This window comes from Indicator indicator, chromosome 1 (genome assembly GCF_027791375.1).
Source record: "Indicator indicator isolate 239-I01 chromosome 1, UM_Iind_1.1, whole genome shotgun sequence".
NCBI lineage: Eukaryota > Metazoa > Chordata > Aves > Piciformes > Indicatoridae > Indicator > Indicator indicator.
Window position 1 is genome coordinate 130,950,957 of NC_072010.1, and position 16,831 is coordinate 130,967,787.

Consider the following 16,831-nt stretch of genomic DNA (forward strand, 5'->3'; position numbering starts at 1 on the left):
AGTGACAGGAGTGACCTGGTAGAGTGCAGCACAGCAGGAATCTCAGAGATCCCAACTCCACATTTTCAAGAGCCTCTGAAAGTCAAATGCTGCCAAGCAAGCAGCACCTGCATGGTGTGATGGCAGCAGCCCTCCCTCAGCCCCGGGTTCAGTGCCAGCTCAGCTGCTCTGTCTCTCAGGAGGCAGGCAGAGCCCCCCTTGCTATCCAAGCAGGGCCCATCTGGGGGGCCTGTCAGTCTGCACTGCCAGCGGGGAGCTAACTGATGAGATTGATCCGGAGCTGTGTGGTACTGAATGGATGTCCTGCTGCACTGCTCAGGGGAAGCAGCATCTCACTGGCAGAAGGCTTTAAACTGGAACATGAATCTCCACGCAGGCATGCGAAGCCGGGCAGCCTCCCGGGAAGGGCTGTGTTAAGGAGCAAGCAGAAGCTGCCCTGTATTTATTGCTGGTATTAGCTTCCCAGCAAAAAAAAATCACCTCCCCTCTGCTGCCTCCTGGAGACATCAAGGAGACATCAGATCAGAGAGTTTGGAGGGGACAGAGCCTTCACAAATCAGAAGTCCTGATGGTAAGTGATGCCAACTTGTTGGCACGGGCAGGGTCCCCCTGCCTGTTGGTGTGGAGAGGGTCAAAAGCCTGAGGCTGCTTTTTTCTAGGAGTGCTTCCCTCCCACCCACGGCAGGCAGCCAGGGCAGCAAGGCAGCACAGCTGGTCTGCCAGGTGGCTGGGGAGGCAGCAGCTCGACTGGCATCTGGGAAAGTCTTTGGGCTGCACTGACCTGACCCACACCATGCAGGAAACGCTGCACACCGTTGGGAATGGATGGGAAGAGCTCAGGCTTTGCACACTTGCAGCGGCTTGGGAGGACATCTGGGGCTGCTGCTGAGCAGGAAATCCCTCCTTAAGGATTTTGTTTCTTTCTCTTTTTCCCTTTTATTGGATGTGTCCCAGGCACAACAACTACGGAGACTCACCCCTGGGACCTTTGCATTCCCCTTCTCATCAGAAGGAACACGAAGCTGGGTCAGGGGGTTGCCGTTTCTTCACTAGCAGCTTGGGGTCTTTGCTTTAAACCGAGAAACTGCTTACAAACGCAAGAGCCAAAGCTCCCGCGGTGACTGTGACTGGGCGCAATGGACTGGACTGGGGCTGTGGGGAAGGACGGGAGCCAGCTGGGCACTGCCATCTCCACGCCGTGCAGCCAGCACACGGCCTCCCGCGGGCAGCTCGGTGCTGTCCGTGCCGGTGGGGTGGGCGTGCCGGCGGCCGTGCAGCAGGCGTTCGCCTCTGCCCGCAGGCTGCCAGGTCTGGGCAGAGAGCAGGGGAGGCTTGGCACGGCGCTGCGGTCCGGGCGGGGGGAGCGGCGCGGATCCAGGCGTGCGGCTGGCTCCGTGGGTTCCCTTTGCACATGCCCCGCGGGCAGGCTCTGCTCCGCTGGCTCTGCCTGCTCTTCGGCAAACTGAGAGGTTCCTTCCCGGTGGGGGCGGGCGGCGGCGGCGCCGCCATTGGGCGCTGCGTGGGCAGGATGTGACATCAGGGCACAGCTCTGGCCCCGCAGGGCTGCCGCTGCTGGCTGGGGCAGCCCGGGACTTGCTGCCTTAAATCCCAGCCCAGGTGCTCGACTGCTTCCACGAGGTGCTGCGAGGGCTTCCCAGGCTGCTGCAGGGTGTGCTTGGCTCTGCCTGATGGCTGAGCGCCGGAGCTGGGGGCTTGCCGGACAGGATGGGAGCTGAACTCTTCAAACACACAGCAAAGGGGAAATGAGCAGACGGCGCTGAGATGGACGAGGAGGGAACGAATCCAAACGGCAGCAAGCTGCAGGGAGCTGCAGGCCGGGCGTCAGCCACGTCCCTGCCAAACCCAGTGATGAGAGGTAAGTAACTGCTTCTGTCCCGCACCAGCCTGCAGCGCTGCCAGGCAGGCGCAGGGCAGAGCGGGGCTGCAGGGCACGCTGCAGGGCATGAGCGGCCCCTCCGCACTTCAAACGGGGCTTTAATGAGCTGCTTCTACCTGCTGGGAAGCTTTGGGTGATGTTTGGGTGTTTCACAGCAAGGAGTGCCGATTTCTGTGCCGCAGGCTGTGCCAATGCAGCCCCGGAACCACAGCACGCTGAGCTTGCAGGGTGGCATGTTTGACTCAACAGTGCCAGCTGCGAGTTCAGCACTGCCTCACTGCCTCTTTCCCTCTCTTTTCATTCCCTTTCTCCTTACTTTCCCCTTTCTTCTTTTATTTATTTCCTTTTTTGTTGTTGTTGTGTTTTTGTTGTTTGTTTTCATTTGCCTTTTCTTTATTTTTTGCTTTTCTTTTCCCTTTTTTCTCCTTCTTCGTCCTCCCTTTCCCCTTTTTTCCCCTTCTTCGTCCTCTCTTTCCCCCTTTCTCCCCTTCTTCGTCCTCTCTTTCCCCCTTTCTCCCCTTCTTCGTCCTCTCTTTCCCCCTTTCTCCCCTTCTTCGTCCTCTCTTTCCCCCTTTCTCCCCTTCTTCGTCCTCTCTTTCCCCCTTTCTCCCCTTCTTCGTCCTCTCTTTCCCCCTTTCTCCCCTTCTTCGTCCTCTCTTTCCCCCTTTCTCCCCTTCTTCGTCCTCTCTTTCCCCCTTTTCTCCCCTTCTTCGTCCTCTCTTTCCCCCTTTCTCCCCTTCTTCGTCCTCTCTTTCCCCCTTTCTCCCCTTCTTCGTCCTCTCTTTCCCCCTTTCTCCCCTTCTTCGTCCTCTCTTTCCCCCTTTCTCCCCTTCTTCGTCCTCTCTTTCCCCCTTTCTCCCCTTCTTCGTCCTCTCTTTCCCCCTTTCTCCCCTTCTTCGTCCTCTCTTTCCCCTTTATTTTCCCTTTTCCCTTTCTCCTTGTCCTTTTATTCTTTCAGATGAGCAGACTCAGGTGGTGTTGCCCAGGCTGAGCTACCAGCCCTAGTGTGCTCTCCTGCAACAAGCCAGGGCACAGTGGTCAGCTGTGGCCAGTGCTGTTGTGGTGGCCTCCCTCTCCTCACTGTTCTGTTATCTGGATCAGAGGCATTGAAAATTTATCACAGTGACAAAAGCTAAGCAGAGCAATTGCCCAGAGCAGTTCAGCCAGGTGTGTGTCCTCTGCTGTCTGAGCACATGGTGAGTACAGAGTGAGTAAGGTAACTGCAGCTGGTGTGAGTTTACACCGTCCTCACTCCTTGCCTGGGCTGCTCAGGCTGCTTCCACTGCCAGCAAACAGCAAATGAAGACCCTAGAAGTGCACTAAGGGGATGCACTCAGGGGTGCTCAGTCTGTTGTGTTGCCTGCCCCTTCTCATGCGTGCCCTGTGTGCCCATCCTGGGGCAGGTGTTGTTAACAAGATGGATCTAACCAGCTTCAGCCTGGGGATGAGCTCCAGGGAAGTGGAGGCTGCAGGAGGGGAGCCCACATGCCCCACTGCTGCACACAGCTCCAGTTGAAAGGCAGAGTTCAACCTGTTCTCCTCCTGTCCGCCTGCTCCCTAGCAGAGCCAGGAGGTCAGCAGGCTACCTGAGGCAGGGATGTGTTTGGCTCAGGCCACACATCACAGAGGATAGAGAGAAGCCTTAGAATGTGGAAAGTACCAGCAAAGGTCCTCTGCATGACATCTTCTATACAGCCTCTGCTGTGAGGCCAGGCTGAGGGAGCTGGGCTTGTGCAGCCTGGAGAAGAGAAGGATGCAGGGGGACCTTACTGCTGCCTTCCCATAGCTGAAGGGATCCTGCAGGAAGGCTTCAAAGGGACTTTTCCTGAGGGTGTCTAGAGACAGGGCAAGGGGGAACTAGGCTGCTCAAGGCCTCATCCAGCCTGGTCTTCAACACCCCCAGGCAGGAGGCAGCCACAGCCTCCCTGGGCAGCCTGTGCCAGACTCTCACCACCCTCACACTCAACAACTTCTTCCTCAACTCCACTCTGACCCTGCTCTGCCTCAGCTTCAAACCATTCTTCCTTGGCCTGTGTCCAGACACCCTCAGGAGTTGCCTCCCCAGTGTTTCTTGAGGGCTGAGGTGTTTGCAGCAGATGGAGCTAGGGCAGGAGAGAGAGCAGCTTGAGGCCATGAAGCAGACTTGGAAGTGAGCTCTGGCAGTTAGTCACTGGTCAGCCCTTTAAACCTCTTTCCAGTGAATCCAAGGCTAGTGTGAAACTACCACGGACTTCCACTTAGGATCAAAGTCCTGCCAGTGCAGACCTGTCAGCTGGCTCACAACATGCTGGATCAGGCACTCACCTCTTGGTTCCCACTGACACTCATTCCGGACACTCTCGTGCTCAGGACTGGCCTCTCTTGTCCAGCTGTGGTAGCTTTGTAAGCTTATGGCCAGTCCCTCAGTGGCTGTGGTCTGCTCTGTCTCTGCCTAGGGTCTCAGTAGAAGCCTGCCCTTTCTCAGGGAAGCTCTGGGTGGATGAATTCTGCACATGGCTGTGGTGCCAGGGCCAGGCACCTCTAGCTGAGGTGACACTGGAGCAACCTGATGGTTTGCACAAACCCTGCCTGTACTGAGCTGGCCAAGAAAATATCAAGCTGCAGCCCAGACAACCTGTTCCCCAACCTACATTTTTGGATTCACTACCAACATTCCTTCCTTGCAGCTCACACAGGCTGGGCAGTGGCCTTGGTTTGTAAGGGGGAAAATGAAAATCTTTTAACTGAGCCTGGAAACACCACCAACAATAGGACATCAGTGATAACATCAGCAGGTGATGGAGAGCTCCCCAGGAGCCAGCAATGGTCCCTGGCAGCCCAGCTGGCAGCTGTGTGCTGAGCTGCATCCAGAGCAGGGAGAGCAGCAGCACAGGGAGGGGATTCTGCCCCTCTGCTCTGCTCTGCTCAGAGCCCACCTGCAGCACTGCCTCCAGTTCTGGGGCCCCCAGCACAAGAGGGGCATGGAGCTGCTGGAGAGGGTCCAGAGGAGGCCACAAAGATGATCAGAGGATGGAGAACCTCCCCTGTGGGGACAGGCTGGGACAGTTGGGGCTCTTCAGCCTAGAGAAGAGAAGGCTCCAGGGAGACCTTAGAGCAACCTTCCAGTACCTGAAGGGGGCTACAAGAAAGCTGGGAAGGGACTTTTGCCAAGGGCTGGGAGTGATAGGATGAGAGGGAATGGATTGAAGCTTGAGGAGGGCAGATTGAGACTGGAGATGAGGAAGAAATTCTTTAGAGTGAGGCTGGTGAGACTCTGGCACAGGCTGCCCAGGGAGGCTGTGGATGCCTCCTGCCTGGAGGTGCTCAAGGCCAGGCTGGATGAGACCTTGAGCAAGCTGTGCTGGTGGGAAGTGTCCCTGCCCATGGCAGGAGGTTGGCACTGCATGACCTTTGGGGTCCCTTCCAACCCAACCCATTCCCTGATCTGTGGACACAGTCAGGATCAACAAGCACATCAGCATGGTCAGATAAACCCCACCTGGCATACATCACTTAAAAAAAAGCTATTTTAGTCAATGAATAATACTCTGCTTTACTAATTATAGCATTGTGCTGAGAGCAGACCCCAGCTCCTGGCAATGGCTGTGCAGGAAGCCAGGGGCTGGCTGTGTACTTGCTGGACCTCCCTGTTTGCTGTGGGGCATGGCTCATGGAACACAGGAGGAGGCAGGTGGAGTTGCAGTGATGCTAACAACAAAGAACACAACTTTCTGTAAGGACCACTTGAGGTGCCTTGCCCAGGGTTCCTGAGCTTGGTCCTCTCCTCATTTCATCTCCTTGGTACAGCTCATAAAGCTGTCTTGGGGTTCTAATTTTGCCTTCTGATTTGAAGGTTCTCACAAGCGTGTGATCCTAGCACAGTCCCTCAGACCCCAGCAGCTTGTCCAAGCTGGGCACTGAGATTGTCTTTGGAGGCAGTGGAAGCAGAGTGGACCTCATCTGCAGGGCTGGGTCCAGCTCTGGAGCCCTCAGCACAGGAAGGGCATGGAGCTGGTGGAGAGGGTCCAGAAGAGGGACACAAGATGCTCAGAGGGCTAGAGAACGTCTGCTGTGAGGACAGGCTGAGGGAGCTGGGGGTGTTCAGCCTGCAGGAGAGAAGGCTCCAGGCAGACCTCGGAGCAGCCTGCCAGGACCTGAAGGGGCTCCAAGAAGGCTGCAGAGGGACTGTTCCCAAAGGGCTGCAGGGGCAAGGGTTTGAAATGAGAGCAGAGCAGATTGAGATTGGATGTGAGGAACAAATTGTGCAGCAGGAGGCTGCTGCAACACTGCAAGAGGTTGGCCAGGGAGGGAGCTGAGGCCCCATGGCTGGAGATGTTGAAGGTGAGGCTGGAGAAGGCTGCGAGCAACCTGCTCTAGTGGAGGATGTCCTCTTGGGCTCCCTTCCAGCCCAAAGCATTCCATGATTCTGTGAAATAAGTGAGAGGAGTGCTGTTGTCTCCTGAAGGGGAGTGCAGCTGCTCAGCACCAACAGGATGAGTTACAAGCACTGCAGAGTGAAGCTGTCCTTTTGTCTCGCCTCCTCCCAGCAGCTGCTCTGAGGAAAGCTCCCAGGAAAGCTTGGCAGCTGCAGGAATAAAGTGTGAGAGCAGTCTGCTGAGGTCACAGCTGCAGAGGGGTGGCTGCTGAAGGGCCCATGGAGATGTTTGTCCTCTCCCTGCCTTTGTCTCCACACAGACTTTGTTTCAGACTGGTCTCCCGTACACGATGCCTCCATTCATGGACGTGTGCTTGCCTTGCAGAACCTCATCAAGCAGGTACCTCCCTCCAGGCTGGCAGGGCTTCTGCTGGGTCTCTTCAGAGGTGGTATGGCACCTCTGGGCTGAGGCAGCCATGCTGAGCTGCATGCACTGAAATCTGCATGCAGTGGGCTGGGGTTTCCCTGCAAGCAGTTCCTTGCTTTCCACCAGCCCCCTGCACAAAGCTGCCAGTGCATGGAAAACCCTGGGGGCTGCTGGCTCCGGGTTCTGGGGAATTCCTTCTGCAGCTCTTGTTTGGTGCCCTGAGCCAGGGGCTGCTCCAGGCTCAGAGAAGGCTGCAGGTGAGGCTTCAGTTCAGCCACCCCCACAGCTGGGTCTGAAGGCCTGAGGGTAGCCAGGGCCTCTGCTCCCACTGCAGGAGGAAAGAGAGATTGCTGAACCTCATTGCTCCACTTCTCTGCACGTTTTGGATTTAGCCTGTGGGGTTGATGGAAGGGGAAGGAACGTTGGACTCTCCTCCAGCTAAGCCTTCTGGAGCACCAAGAGTTCTAGAAACAGAAGATCCTGCAGAGTCAAGCTGCTGGCTTCTACTGCTTCAGTGTTCCTGCTGCAGAGAGCAGCAGCAGTGCAGGATGCAGTCCTGGCAGGCAGGCAGGGGCTCAGCAGGCTTGAGCTCAGCAGGCTTGAGCAGTGCTGTACAGAGGTTTTTGATAGCTGTACAGCAGTTTAGCTGTACAGCAGTTTTTGATAGTTTTCTTTTCCTTTTTATTTATCTATTTCCCCCCCCCCACCCCCCTCCCCGATTTTGCTGTAGTAGAAATACCCCTGCTGAGTTCCCAAGGAGCTGTCTGCATTGTCCTGTTGGATAGGGCTCTGCCTGCAGGTTTCTGTGCCAGGCAGCAGTGTGTAGAGGTCATGGCCTCTGGTGTACAATGCCAGTGCCCAGCCAAGACATTCCAGCCTGGCTTTTGCTGCTTCCCAGGCAGCTGAGGATGCTCTAATGATGGTTTTGATTTTATGCTATGTGGCTTTTGGTGTTGGTTGCAGTGATCCTTTCCCTCTTTTCCCCAGGGCAGTGATGTTAACCTTCTCACAGCAGACCAGGTGTCTCCCCTGCACGAAGCCTGCCTGGGGGGCCATGCTGCTTGTGCCAGGGTCCTGTTAAAACACGGTGCCCAGGTGAGTAGGGGCTGGGCACACCACTGCCTCCAGCGCTGCTGTGGTGTGGCACCACACCTCCCTCCAAAGGGATGAACTGTTTCATGCCAACAGCTCACTGCTGTTTGCACTCTGTGCTTAGCTCTGCCTCAGGTACACACAGCTTGCAAACTGAACTTCTCCAAGCACCCCCAAAAGCACAGATCTCAACACTGCTCCTCAGGGGAAGCTGAGTGTTCCCAGAGCTGACTGGAAATCCCCAACTGATGGTGCTGTTTCCCCCCAGGTGAATGCAGTGACTGTGGATTGGCACACTCCTCTCTTCAGTGCCTGTGCCAGTGGCAGTGTGGCTTGCTTGGCTTTACTGCTGCAGCATGGAGCCAGCCTGCACCCACCCTGTGACCTGGCATCCCCCCTCCATGAGGCTGCCAGGAGAGGTGAGCCCACAGGCAGCAGCATTCCTCTCCCTGCTGCCAGCAGGGTGTTGAGGTGGAAGGGAGAGAAAGAAGAGGAGTCCTGGGGCTGTTTAGTGTGAAGAAGAGAAGGCTGAGAGGGGATCTGATCAGCATCTATCAATAGCTGAGGAGTGGGGGTCAGGATGCAGGTGCCAGGCTCTGTTTGATGGTGCCCAGTGACAGGACAAGGATCAGCAGGGACAGGCTGGAGCAGAGGAGGTGCCGCCTCAAGAGGAGGAGACACTGCTGTGTGGTGAGGGTGATGGAGTCCTGGAGCAGGCTGCCCAGAGAGGTTGTGGAGTCTCCTTGTCTGGAGCCATTGCAAAGCCCCCTGGCTGTGTTCCTGTGTGAGCTGCCCTGGGTGCTGCTGCTCTGGCAGGGGGCTTGGATGGATGCTCTCTGGAGGTCCCTCCCAGCCCCTGACACTGTGATTCTTTACTATTGATGTGGGTGATGAGAATACTTCCCTCGTGGTGCAGTTCTTCTCCCTGCTGCTGCTGGCTCAGGACAGCTCAGCTCAGCCCTTGGGGCATCTGAACTCATACAATGACCTTGGAAGGGCTGCATCATCCCAGCCAGCTGTCTGCAACTGTCTGCAAGGTGGAGAGCTGATGGAGTCATCAGACTCCCTTGGAAGGCACACAGCACAGGGTGTCTCATCTTTGGTGGGCAGCTGAAGTGAGCTGGAGCACACCTGAGGGCTTGGCCCGCTCTGTTCCCAGGTCTCTGCAGCTCCTGTTCTCCAGAATGGGAATGCTGTGGTGGATGACAGTGTGACACCACCTCCTGGCAAAACACTGAGCCCTGGCAAATCACACTGCTGTGTTGGGGGTTTTGAGAGGAAGAGCGTGGTGCCTGTGGGCTGACTCTTCCTTCCTTCCTCCCCTTCAAGGCCATGTGCAGTGTGTGGAGCTCCTCTGGTCCCACGGAGCAAACGTCGACCACAGCGTCCCACAGCTGGGCACTGCCCTCCACGTGGCTTGTGAGAGCCAGCAAGTGAGCTGTGCAAGGAAGCTGCTCGAGTCAGGTGAGGCTGATCTGCTCTGGCTTCATCCAGCAGCTACCTTGGGAGTTTCTTGGAATCAGAGGTGTGGAGGCTCCCCTGCTCTGGGGCCTGGAGATGTTTCTCTCCTGGCGTCAGCCCTGGGTGAAATGCAGCAGCAGGGCAGCCTGGGGCTCAGCTTTGCAGCTCCCAACCAAACAACCATGGCTTGTCCTGGTGTTCACATGGCCACTGGTGCCTGGAGCAGGCAAAGCTGCTCAGCACTGCAGGCTTTGGAGCCAGCAAAAGCTGCTCAGCACTGCAGGCTTTGGAGCCAGCAAAAGCTGCTCAGCACTGCAGGCTTTGGAGCCAGCAAAAGCTGCTCAGCACTGCAGGCTTTGGAGCCAGCAAAAGCTGCTCAGCACTGCAGGCTTTGGAGCCAGCAAAAGCTGCTCAGCACTGCAGGCTTTGGAGCCAGCAAAAGCTGCTCAGCACTGCAGGCTTTGGAGCCAGCAAAAGCTGCTCAGCACTGCAGGCTTTGGAGCCAGCAAAAGCTGCTCAGCACTGCAGGCTTTGGAGCCAGCAAAAGCTGCTCAGCACTGCAGGCTTTGGAGCCAGCAAAAGCTGCTCAGCACTGCAGGCTTTGGAGCCAGCAAAAGCTGCTCAGCACTGCAGGCTTTGGAGCCAGCAAAAGCTGCTCAGCACTGCAGGCTTTGGAGCCAGCAAAAGCTGCTCAGCACTGCAGGCTTTGGAGCCAGCAAAAGCTGCTCAGCACTGCAGGCTTTGGAGCCAGCAAAAGCTGCTCAGCACTGCAGGCTTTGGAGCCAGCAAAAGCTGCTCAGCACTGCAGGCTTTGGAGCCAGCAAAAGCTGCTCAGCACTGCAGGCTTTGGAGCCAGCAAAAGCTGCTCAGCACTGCAGGCTTTGGAGCCAGCAAAAGCTGCTCAGCACTGCAGGCTTTGGAGCCAGCAAAAGCTGCTCAGCACTGCAGGCTTTGGAGCCAGCAAAAGCTGCTCAGCACTGCAGGCTTTGGAGCCAGCAAAAGCTGCTCAGCACTGCAGGCTTTGGAGCCAGCAAAAGCTGCTCAGCACTGCAGGCTTTGGAGCCAGCAAAAGCTGCTCAGCACTGCAGGCTTTGGAGCCAGCAAAAGCTGCTCAGCACTGCAGGCTTTGGAGCCAGCAAAAGCTGCTCAGCACTGCAGGCTTTGGAGCCAGCAAAAGCTGCTCAGCACTGCAGGCTTTGGAGCCAGCAAAAGCTGCTCAGCACTGCAGGCTTTGGAGCCAGCAAAAGCTGCTCAGCACTGCAGGCTTTGGAGCCAGCAAAAGCTGCTCAGCACTGCAGGCTTTGGAGCCAGCAAAAGCTGCTCAGCACTGCAGGCTTTGGAGCCAGCAAAAGCTGCTCAGCACTGCAGGCTTTGGAGCCAGCAAAAGCTGCTCAGCACTGCAGGCTTTGGAGCCAGCAAAAGCTGCTCAGCACTGCAGGCTTTGGAGCCAGCAAAAGCTGCTCAGCACTGCAGGCTTTGGAGCCAGCAAAAGCTGCTCAGCACTGCAGGCTTTGGAGCCAGCAAAAGCTGCTCAGCACTGCAGGCTTTGGAGCCAGCAAAAGCTGCTCAGCACTGCAGGCTTTGGAGCCAGCAAAAGCTGCTCAGCACTGCAGGCTTTGGAGCCAGCAAAAGCTGCTCAGCACTGCAGGCTTTGGAGCCAGCAAAAGCTGCTCAGCACTGCAGGCTTTGGAGCCAGCAAAAGCTGCTCAGCACTGCAGGCTTTGGAGCCAGCAAAAGCTGCTCAGCACTGCAGGCTTTGGAGCCAGCAAAAGCTGCTCAGCACTGCAGGCTTTGGAGCCAGCAAAAGCTGCTCAGCACTGCAGGCTTTGGAGCCAGCAAAAGCTGCTCAGCACTGCAGGCTTTGCATCTCTTGTAGGAGCTGTTAGCCCAGGGTTAAGGGGAGGGGGAACATGGATCAGAGGTGCTTGCTTACATCCTCCTCTCCCAAAAACATCTCAGACTTTGTCTTTCTCAGAGTTTTTCCCCAGCAGATACTTTGGACATTGAAAGTGCCAGCAGCTTGAGGCCCAGGACAGAGCAGGTTAAAACACTGCATTTATTTCAAAGGCATGGGGCAGTGGGAGGGGAGCAAAGGAGGTGAAGCTGCATTCATGGGCTGGGCTGTGGCTGGAGGGCTTCCTCATGTGCTGTTCCTCTGGGATCATTTTGTTAGTCACAAGCCCACTCTTTGTCAAGCAGCATGAGTTGTGCCCAGGGTAAGGAACTCCACCTCTGGGTGGATGCTGCAGCAGTTACAGATCTCCAGAGGAACAGCAGCCAGTGCAGGACATGGAATGTGCTGCTCTGTGGTCATTGCTCTTTGTCATTTCTTGGTGTCCAGGAGCAAATGTGAACAGTGGCAGGGGCTTGGACTCCCCTCTGCATGCAGCTGCCAGGAGCGGCAGCGTGGAGCTGGTGACGCTGCTGCTGGACTTCGGCGCTGACGTGTGGGTGAAGAATGCTGAAGGCAAGAGGCCGATGGAGCTGGTGCCCCCCAGCAGTGCCGTGGGCAGACTGTTCCTGCAGAAAGAAGGTGCCCCTTAGAGCTGGTTTCATTTAGAATCACAGGGTGTGAGGGCTTGGAAGGGACCTTCAGAGAGCATCCATCCAAGCCCCTGCCAAAGCAGCAGCACCCAGGGCAGCTCACACAGGAACACAGCCAGGGAGGTTTGGAATGGCTCTAGACAAGGAGACTCCACAACCTCTCTGGGCAGCCTGCTCCAGGGCTCCAGCACCCTCACCACAAAGAAGTTTCTCCTCGTGTTGAGCTGAAACCTTTTCTGTTCCAGTTTGTATCCATTGTTCCTTCTCTTGCCCCTTCACACCACCAAATAGAGCTTGGCCCCCTCCCCTTGACACCCACCCCTGGCAGCCTGATGTCCTTTGGTGGCTGTAGCTCTGGCTTCTCACTGCTGAGTGTTCTGGGGGCCACACACCCCCAGCATGAAACAGGCTGCAGGAGGAGGGGGTGCAGTGGTGCAGAGCTGCTGCTGCAGAGGTGCAGTGTTGGGGGGGGGCGGTTGGAGCCCCCTGTATAACCTCTGCCCTGCTCTCCCTGCAGGGCCTTTGTCCCTGATGCAGTTGTGTCGCCTGTGCATCAGGAGGTGCTTTGGACACAAGCAGCACCAGAACATAGATGGACTGTTCCTCCCAGATGAGCTGAAGCAGTTCCTCCTTCATGCTTGAGCCTTCCATGCTCAAACCTGGTGTCTGAGAGCACAGCAAGGTTGGTACAGCAAAGGCTTTTCTCATCCCTAGTGTTGCTAACGTCTTACCTCACAGCAGCTTCTGCTCTCTGCTAAAGCCCTGGGTCCAAGCAGCAGGGCACTGACCAACACACTCAGTCCTTGCTGCTGTCACCCCCGAGCAGTTCCATCAATTGGAAAGGAACAATTCTGCATGGCTGAGGGTGAAGCTTGGAAATGTAATTTGAGAGTCCCTTAGAAAAGCTAGAAAATGAGTAGGGAACTTGAAAGCACATCTCTTGTCCTCTAGGGGTGAGTCAGAGGGCTGGTGGCTGACAGCTGCCCCAGCACTGGCAGCACTCCATGGGATGAGAAGGACATGAAGGATGGCTGCCCTGGCTCTGTGAGCAGTGCTCCTGCATGTGGCATCTGGGGGCCTGTACCCACACCACTGCAGGGATAAGGAACCCACCTGCAAAGCCAGGAGGCCCCCTGGCAGAGGTTAGAGTTTCTAAGCACATCATGCTGCAGAGAGATCAGCACCCACCAGCAGTCACCTGCAGCTGGGCCAGCAGCTGGAATGTGCCTGCTACTCCTGTGGCAGCAAGGAGGTCACTGCCATGGCAGCTCCCCACGGAACAGAGTGGGGAGGAGGTTTTTAATGATCCATCAAAATCACTTCTTCCTGATGCTCTGGGACAGAAGGAAGCCACACTTCAGAGCTATGTTCTCTGTGGGGTTCTCCTCCTGCAGGGGCACAGCTGAGAGGCAGGGGCACAGGCTGAGAGGCACAGAGTGCTGCCCCTTCCTGCCCTGAAAACGAGGTGCTATTTCCTAAGCATTTCTCAGTGTGCATCAGAAAGCCAACAGCTTCTGTCCCCTTTCCCACCTGAGGAGAGAGATCACCTGGAGACAGAGATGAGTTTTTTTTTCTTGGAGGGGAGCTGCTTCATTCCTGGCACTCATGGCAGCATGGGAGTGCTCAGCTCTGCCCCTGCCTGGCTGCTGTGCTGCTGGCTCAGTCTCTCAAACAGACAAACATGACCTCTGTGGTTCTCATTCCCCTGGGGTTGTCAGGACAAACATTTCCTCCAGCTAAACTTTAACTCTGGCTGTTTGTCTTTCCCTCCCAGGAGCACCTCCTGCTGCCACAGACCAAAGTGTGCTTGTGACCACTCTGTGCCCCCCTGAGTGCTCTCCTGGCCCTATCAGCTGCCTGAGACATGCAGGAGCAAGGATGCTGGAGCTCTCCTGCCTGTGCCCTGTCTCCTCTCCAGCACTGGTGCATCAGCAGCACCTGGGAGCAGCAGGACACAGCCATGTCCTCCTCAAGGTTTCTGGAGATCCTTGGGGTTTTCACTGCACTAAGCAGGCTCCTGCAGGAGTGGCCTTGGTGTGCAGGAAACCGTGTGGGCATCATTGACACCAGCAATGAGAGACATGCAGCTCCAGTTCTCATCTCCTGACTGGAGACTCTGCCAGCTTCCAGTGCACAAACTGCTCTTGGTGTGTGCTGGGGTGCAGGACTGTGAGCTGCCCACTGCACAAACTGCTCTTGGTGTGTGCTGGGGTGCAGGACTGTGAGCTGCCCACTGTTTCTCCTGACCTCTCAGCAAGGGACACAGGGAATGACTGGAGTGCCCTGGTGTGTGCCTACACAGCAGGAGCCCTGTCCTGGGAGGGAGAGTGTGGGGGTCCCTGTGCAGGCAGAAGAGCCCAGGGGGTGCTTGCCAGCATGCAGTGGGCACACTGTGGGGCTGGAGAGACCTGGGACAGGGCATTAGTGGTCTCTCTGTTAACCTCTGTCCACAGAGGTCAGGTGAAGAAGAGAGGGCAGCCAGCAGATTGCTCTGCAGGTTGTTGCTGCTGGATGCAGGGCTGCTCACCAAATCAATGGGAGCACACAGCCAGCACCTCACAACAGGAGGCAGCTGGCTTCAGCAGGAGAGTTCTCCTTGGGTTTGTGGGGAGGTGGCTGCTGCTACGAAGGGCTGCAAATTTGCTTTGGCTCTGCAGCAGCTGCTAGGTCGAGTCAGCTGTGTCCAGCTCATGTCTCCATCTGGTGGTTGTGTGCAGAGGGCCACAGCTGCCCTGCCCATTCCCCAGCCTCTCTGGAAGCCACAGGCATTCTAACCTAGTAAATGTGGTGGGCAGCTCTGGGGGACCAGCAGAGGGCAGCCTTTTGCCTCTCCCCTGACTTGAATTCATTCCAGGGTGGCCAAGGAGGAAGCAAATTTTGCTTTACTGGCTGAGCAAACTGGGACAGAGCAGCTGCAAAACAGATTGGCTGTGCTGGAGGAGGGAAAAGAGGATGCTTGTGTCCCTGAGTTCCCCTCAGGCTCATGTTCTTGAGAGCCACAGGTCCAGTACTTGATGCTCCTGGAGCCACTTTCTCTTGCTTAGCCCTCAGACTGCAGCTCCCAAAGGGGCACTGCCTTGCCCTGCAGCCCCAGCCTGAGCTCTGCTGCTCCCCAGCAGTTGTTTGCTGAGCTCCCCAGCAGTGATTTGCTGTCTCTTGAGTAATGATTTCTCATTCCTTGATGCAGTGCTCAGCTCACTGCTCCAGAGGATGCTCCTTTTCATGCAGACAGGTAACAGTTGGTGCTGAGCTGCTCTTTAGAGCACTGCTGTCTGAACTGACAGCAGTGCTGGGTGGGAAGAGAAATGCTTCAAAGCCTTCTACAGCAAAGTCTTTAACACAGCAACCCTTGTTGCAGCCCTGCCTGCATGCTGAGGTAGCACAGCTGGAGAACCCCTGGCCTGAGTCCCTGTGCAGCAGGGTCTTGTTGCCTTCCTGAGCCAGGTGAAGCCTTCTGAGCCACTGTCCCCTGTGTTTGGGCAGGGCTCAACACTCAGCCAGACTCCCAAATCCTGTGAACCAGAACTGAAATCCAGAACATTGAGAGCTGTGTGAGAGGAGTAAATGAATCCATTTCTAGCTTGAGAGGCTGAGCTTTGCTGCCCTTCCCCTGCCACAGCAGCTCCCCAGTGCTTCCTCAGGCACTGGAGCTTCCCTGGGGCAGCAGTGCAAGGGCAGCACAGGGGCTGGGATGGAAGCTGTCAGCCCCCAGGCCTGGTTGGGCTTCTTCAGGCAGTGCTGGGCTCAGCCAGCAGATGGTATTGCTGGCACAGCTCTGCAGAGCCCTGCCTTGAGAGAAGTGCTGAGGGGAGCCTGTGGTGCTGTGACTGACCAGAGCCTGAGGCTCACAGTGACCAGCAGCAGCTCACCTGTGCCACTGCTGCTCAACAGCCATGCAGCCTGCACTTTTTACTGGCCTGATCCTGCCCAGCCTCTCTGCAGCATTCAGCAAGGCAGAGGATTTCCCTTAGCAGATACATTACCTGTGCTTGGTGTTCACCTGCCTGTTCCTGGGCAGACTGGGACTGGGACCACCCAGAGATGGGAAGAGAGCACTGCAAAGCTCTGCAACAAAAGAACACCAACACTCCTGTGGTTTTCCTCTGGCTGTCCATGGCCTCATCACTCATACACAGAGTCACACAATGGCTCAGCTTGGAAGGGACCTCAGAGCTCAGCTCCTCCACCCTCCCCACCATGCCCAGGGACACCTCTCAACTACACTCAGCTGCTCAAGGTCTTATCCAGCCTGGCCTTCAACACCCCCAGGCAGGAGGCAGCCACAGCCTCCCTGGGCATGCCCTCAGCAAAAGTCCCTCTGCAGCCTTTCTGCAGGATCCCTTCAGGTCCTGGCAGGCAGCTCTGAGCTCCCCCTGGAGCCTTCTCTTCTGCAGGCTGCACACCCCCAACTCCCTCAGCCTGTGCTCACAGCAGAGCTGCTCCAGCCCTTGGATCATCTTTGTGGCCTCCTCTGGCCTCTCTCCAGCAGCTCTGTGTCCTTCTCCTACTGGGGACCCCAGAGCTGGACACAGAGACCCCACAGAGGTGAGGTCTGAGCAGAGCCAAGGGGCAGGATCTCCTCTCTTGCCCTGCTGCCCATGCTGGTACCACAGAGATGTCCTGCAGCAGTCCCAGTCTCAGGAAGGTCTCCTTGTTGGCTTAGTTTTTATGTAGCACTTTGCTTAAGATATTTTTCTCCTAACATCCATTAACATCTGACAGCAAAAGTACCAGCTGCAGAGGATGGAACCTCCCTACCTTCTGAAATAACATCTAATTAACTAATTAGTCCCTGAGCTCTGCCTGGGTGTGCAGAATGAGACTTACTGGTGTGGAACACCCTTCAGAAGCACTTCTCTAAGGAAATAAGTGCTGCTGCCAGCTCCCTAATTCCACAGCCTGGCTATTACCAGTTTCTAGACAGCAGCTCTAGGCAGGACTCCTGATCTGTGCTCCTTGTTAGTCCTGGAGCCCTCTCCTGCAATCCTGCAGCAGGGGAGTGCACTTTGATGTCACACTCAGGACTCCTCCCCTCTATGCCCCACACTGTGCAGTG

General features: G+C 56.4%; 1 protein-coding gene across 1 annotated transcript; it reads left to right on the forward strand.

Moving 5' to 3' along the window:
• Positions 1-1,782: 1,782 nt before the first annotated feature.
• ASB9 (ankyrin repeat and SOCS box containing 9) lies at positions 1,783-12,417 on the forward strand. The gene is made up of 7 exons (XM_054397700.1): positions 1,783-1,876; positions 6,572-6,651; positions 7,666-7,773; positions 8,039-8,189; positions 9,100-9,234; positions 11,573-11,764; positions 12,293-12,417. The coding sequence occupies exons 1-7, from the start codon at positions 1,783-1,785 to the stop codon at positions 12,415-12,417; spliced, it is 885 nt and encodes a 294-aa protein (XP_054253675.1).
• The last annotated feature ends 4,414 nt before the right edge of the window (positions 12,418-16,831 follow it).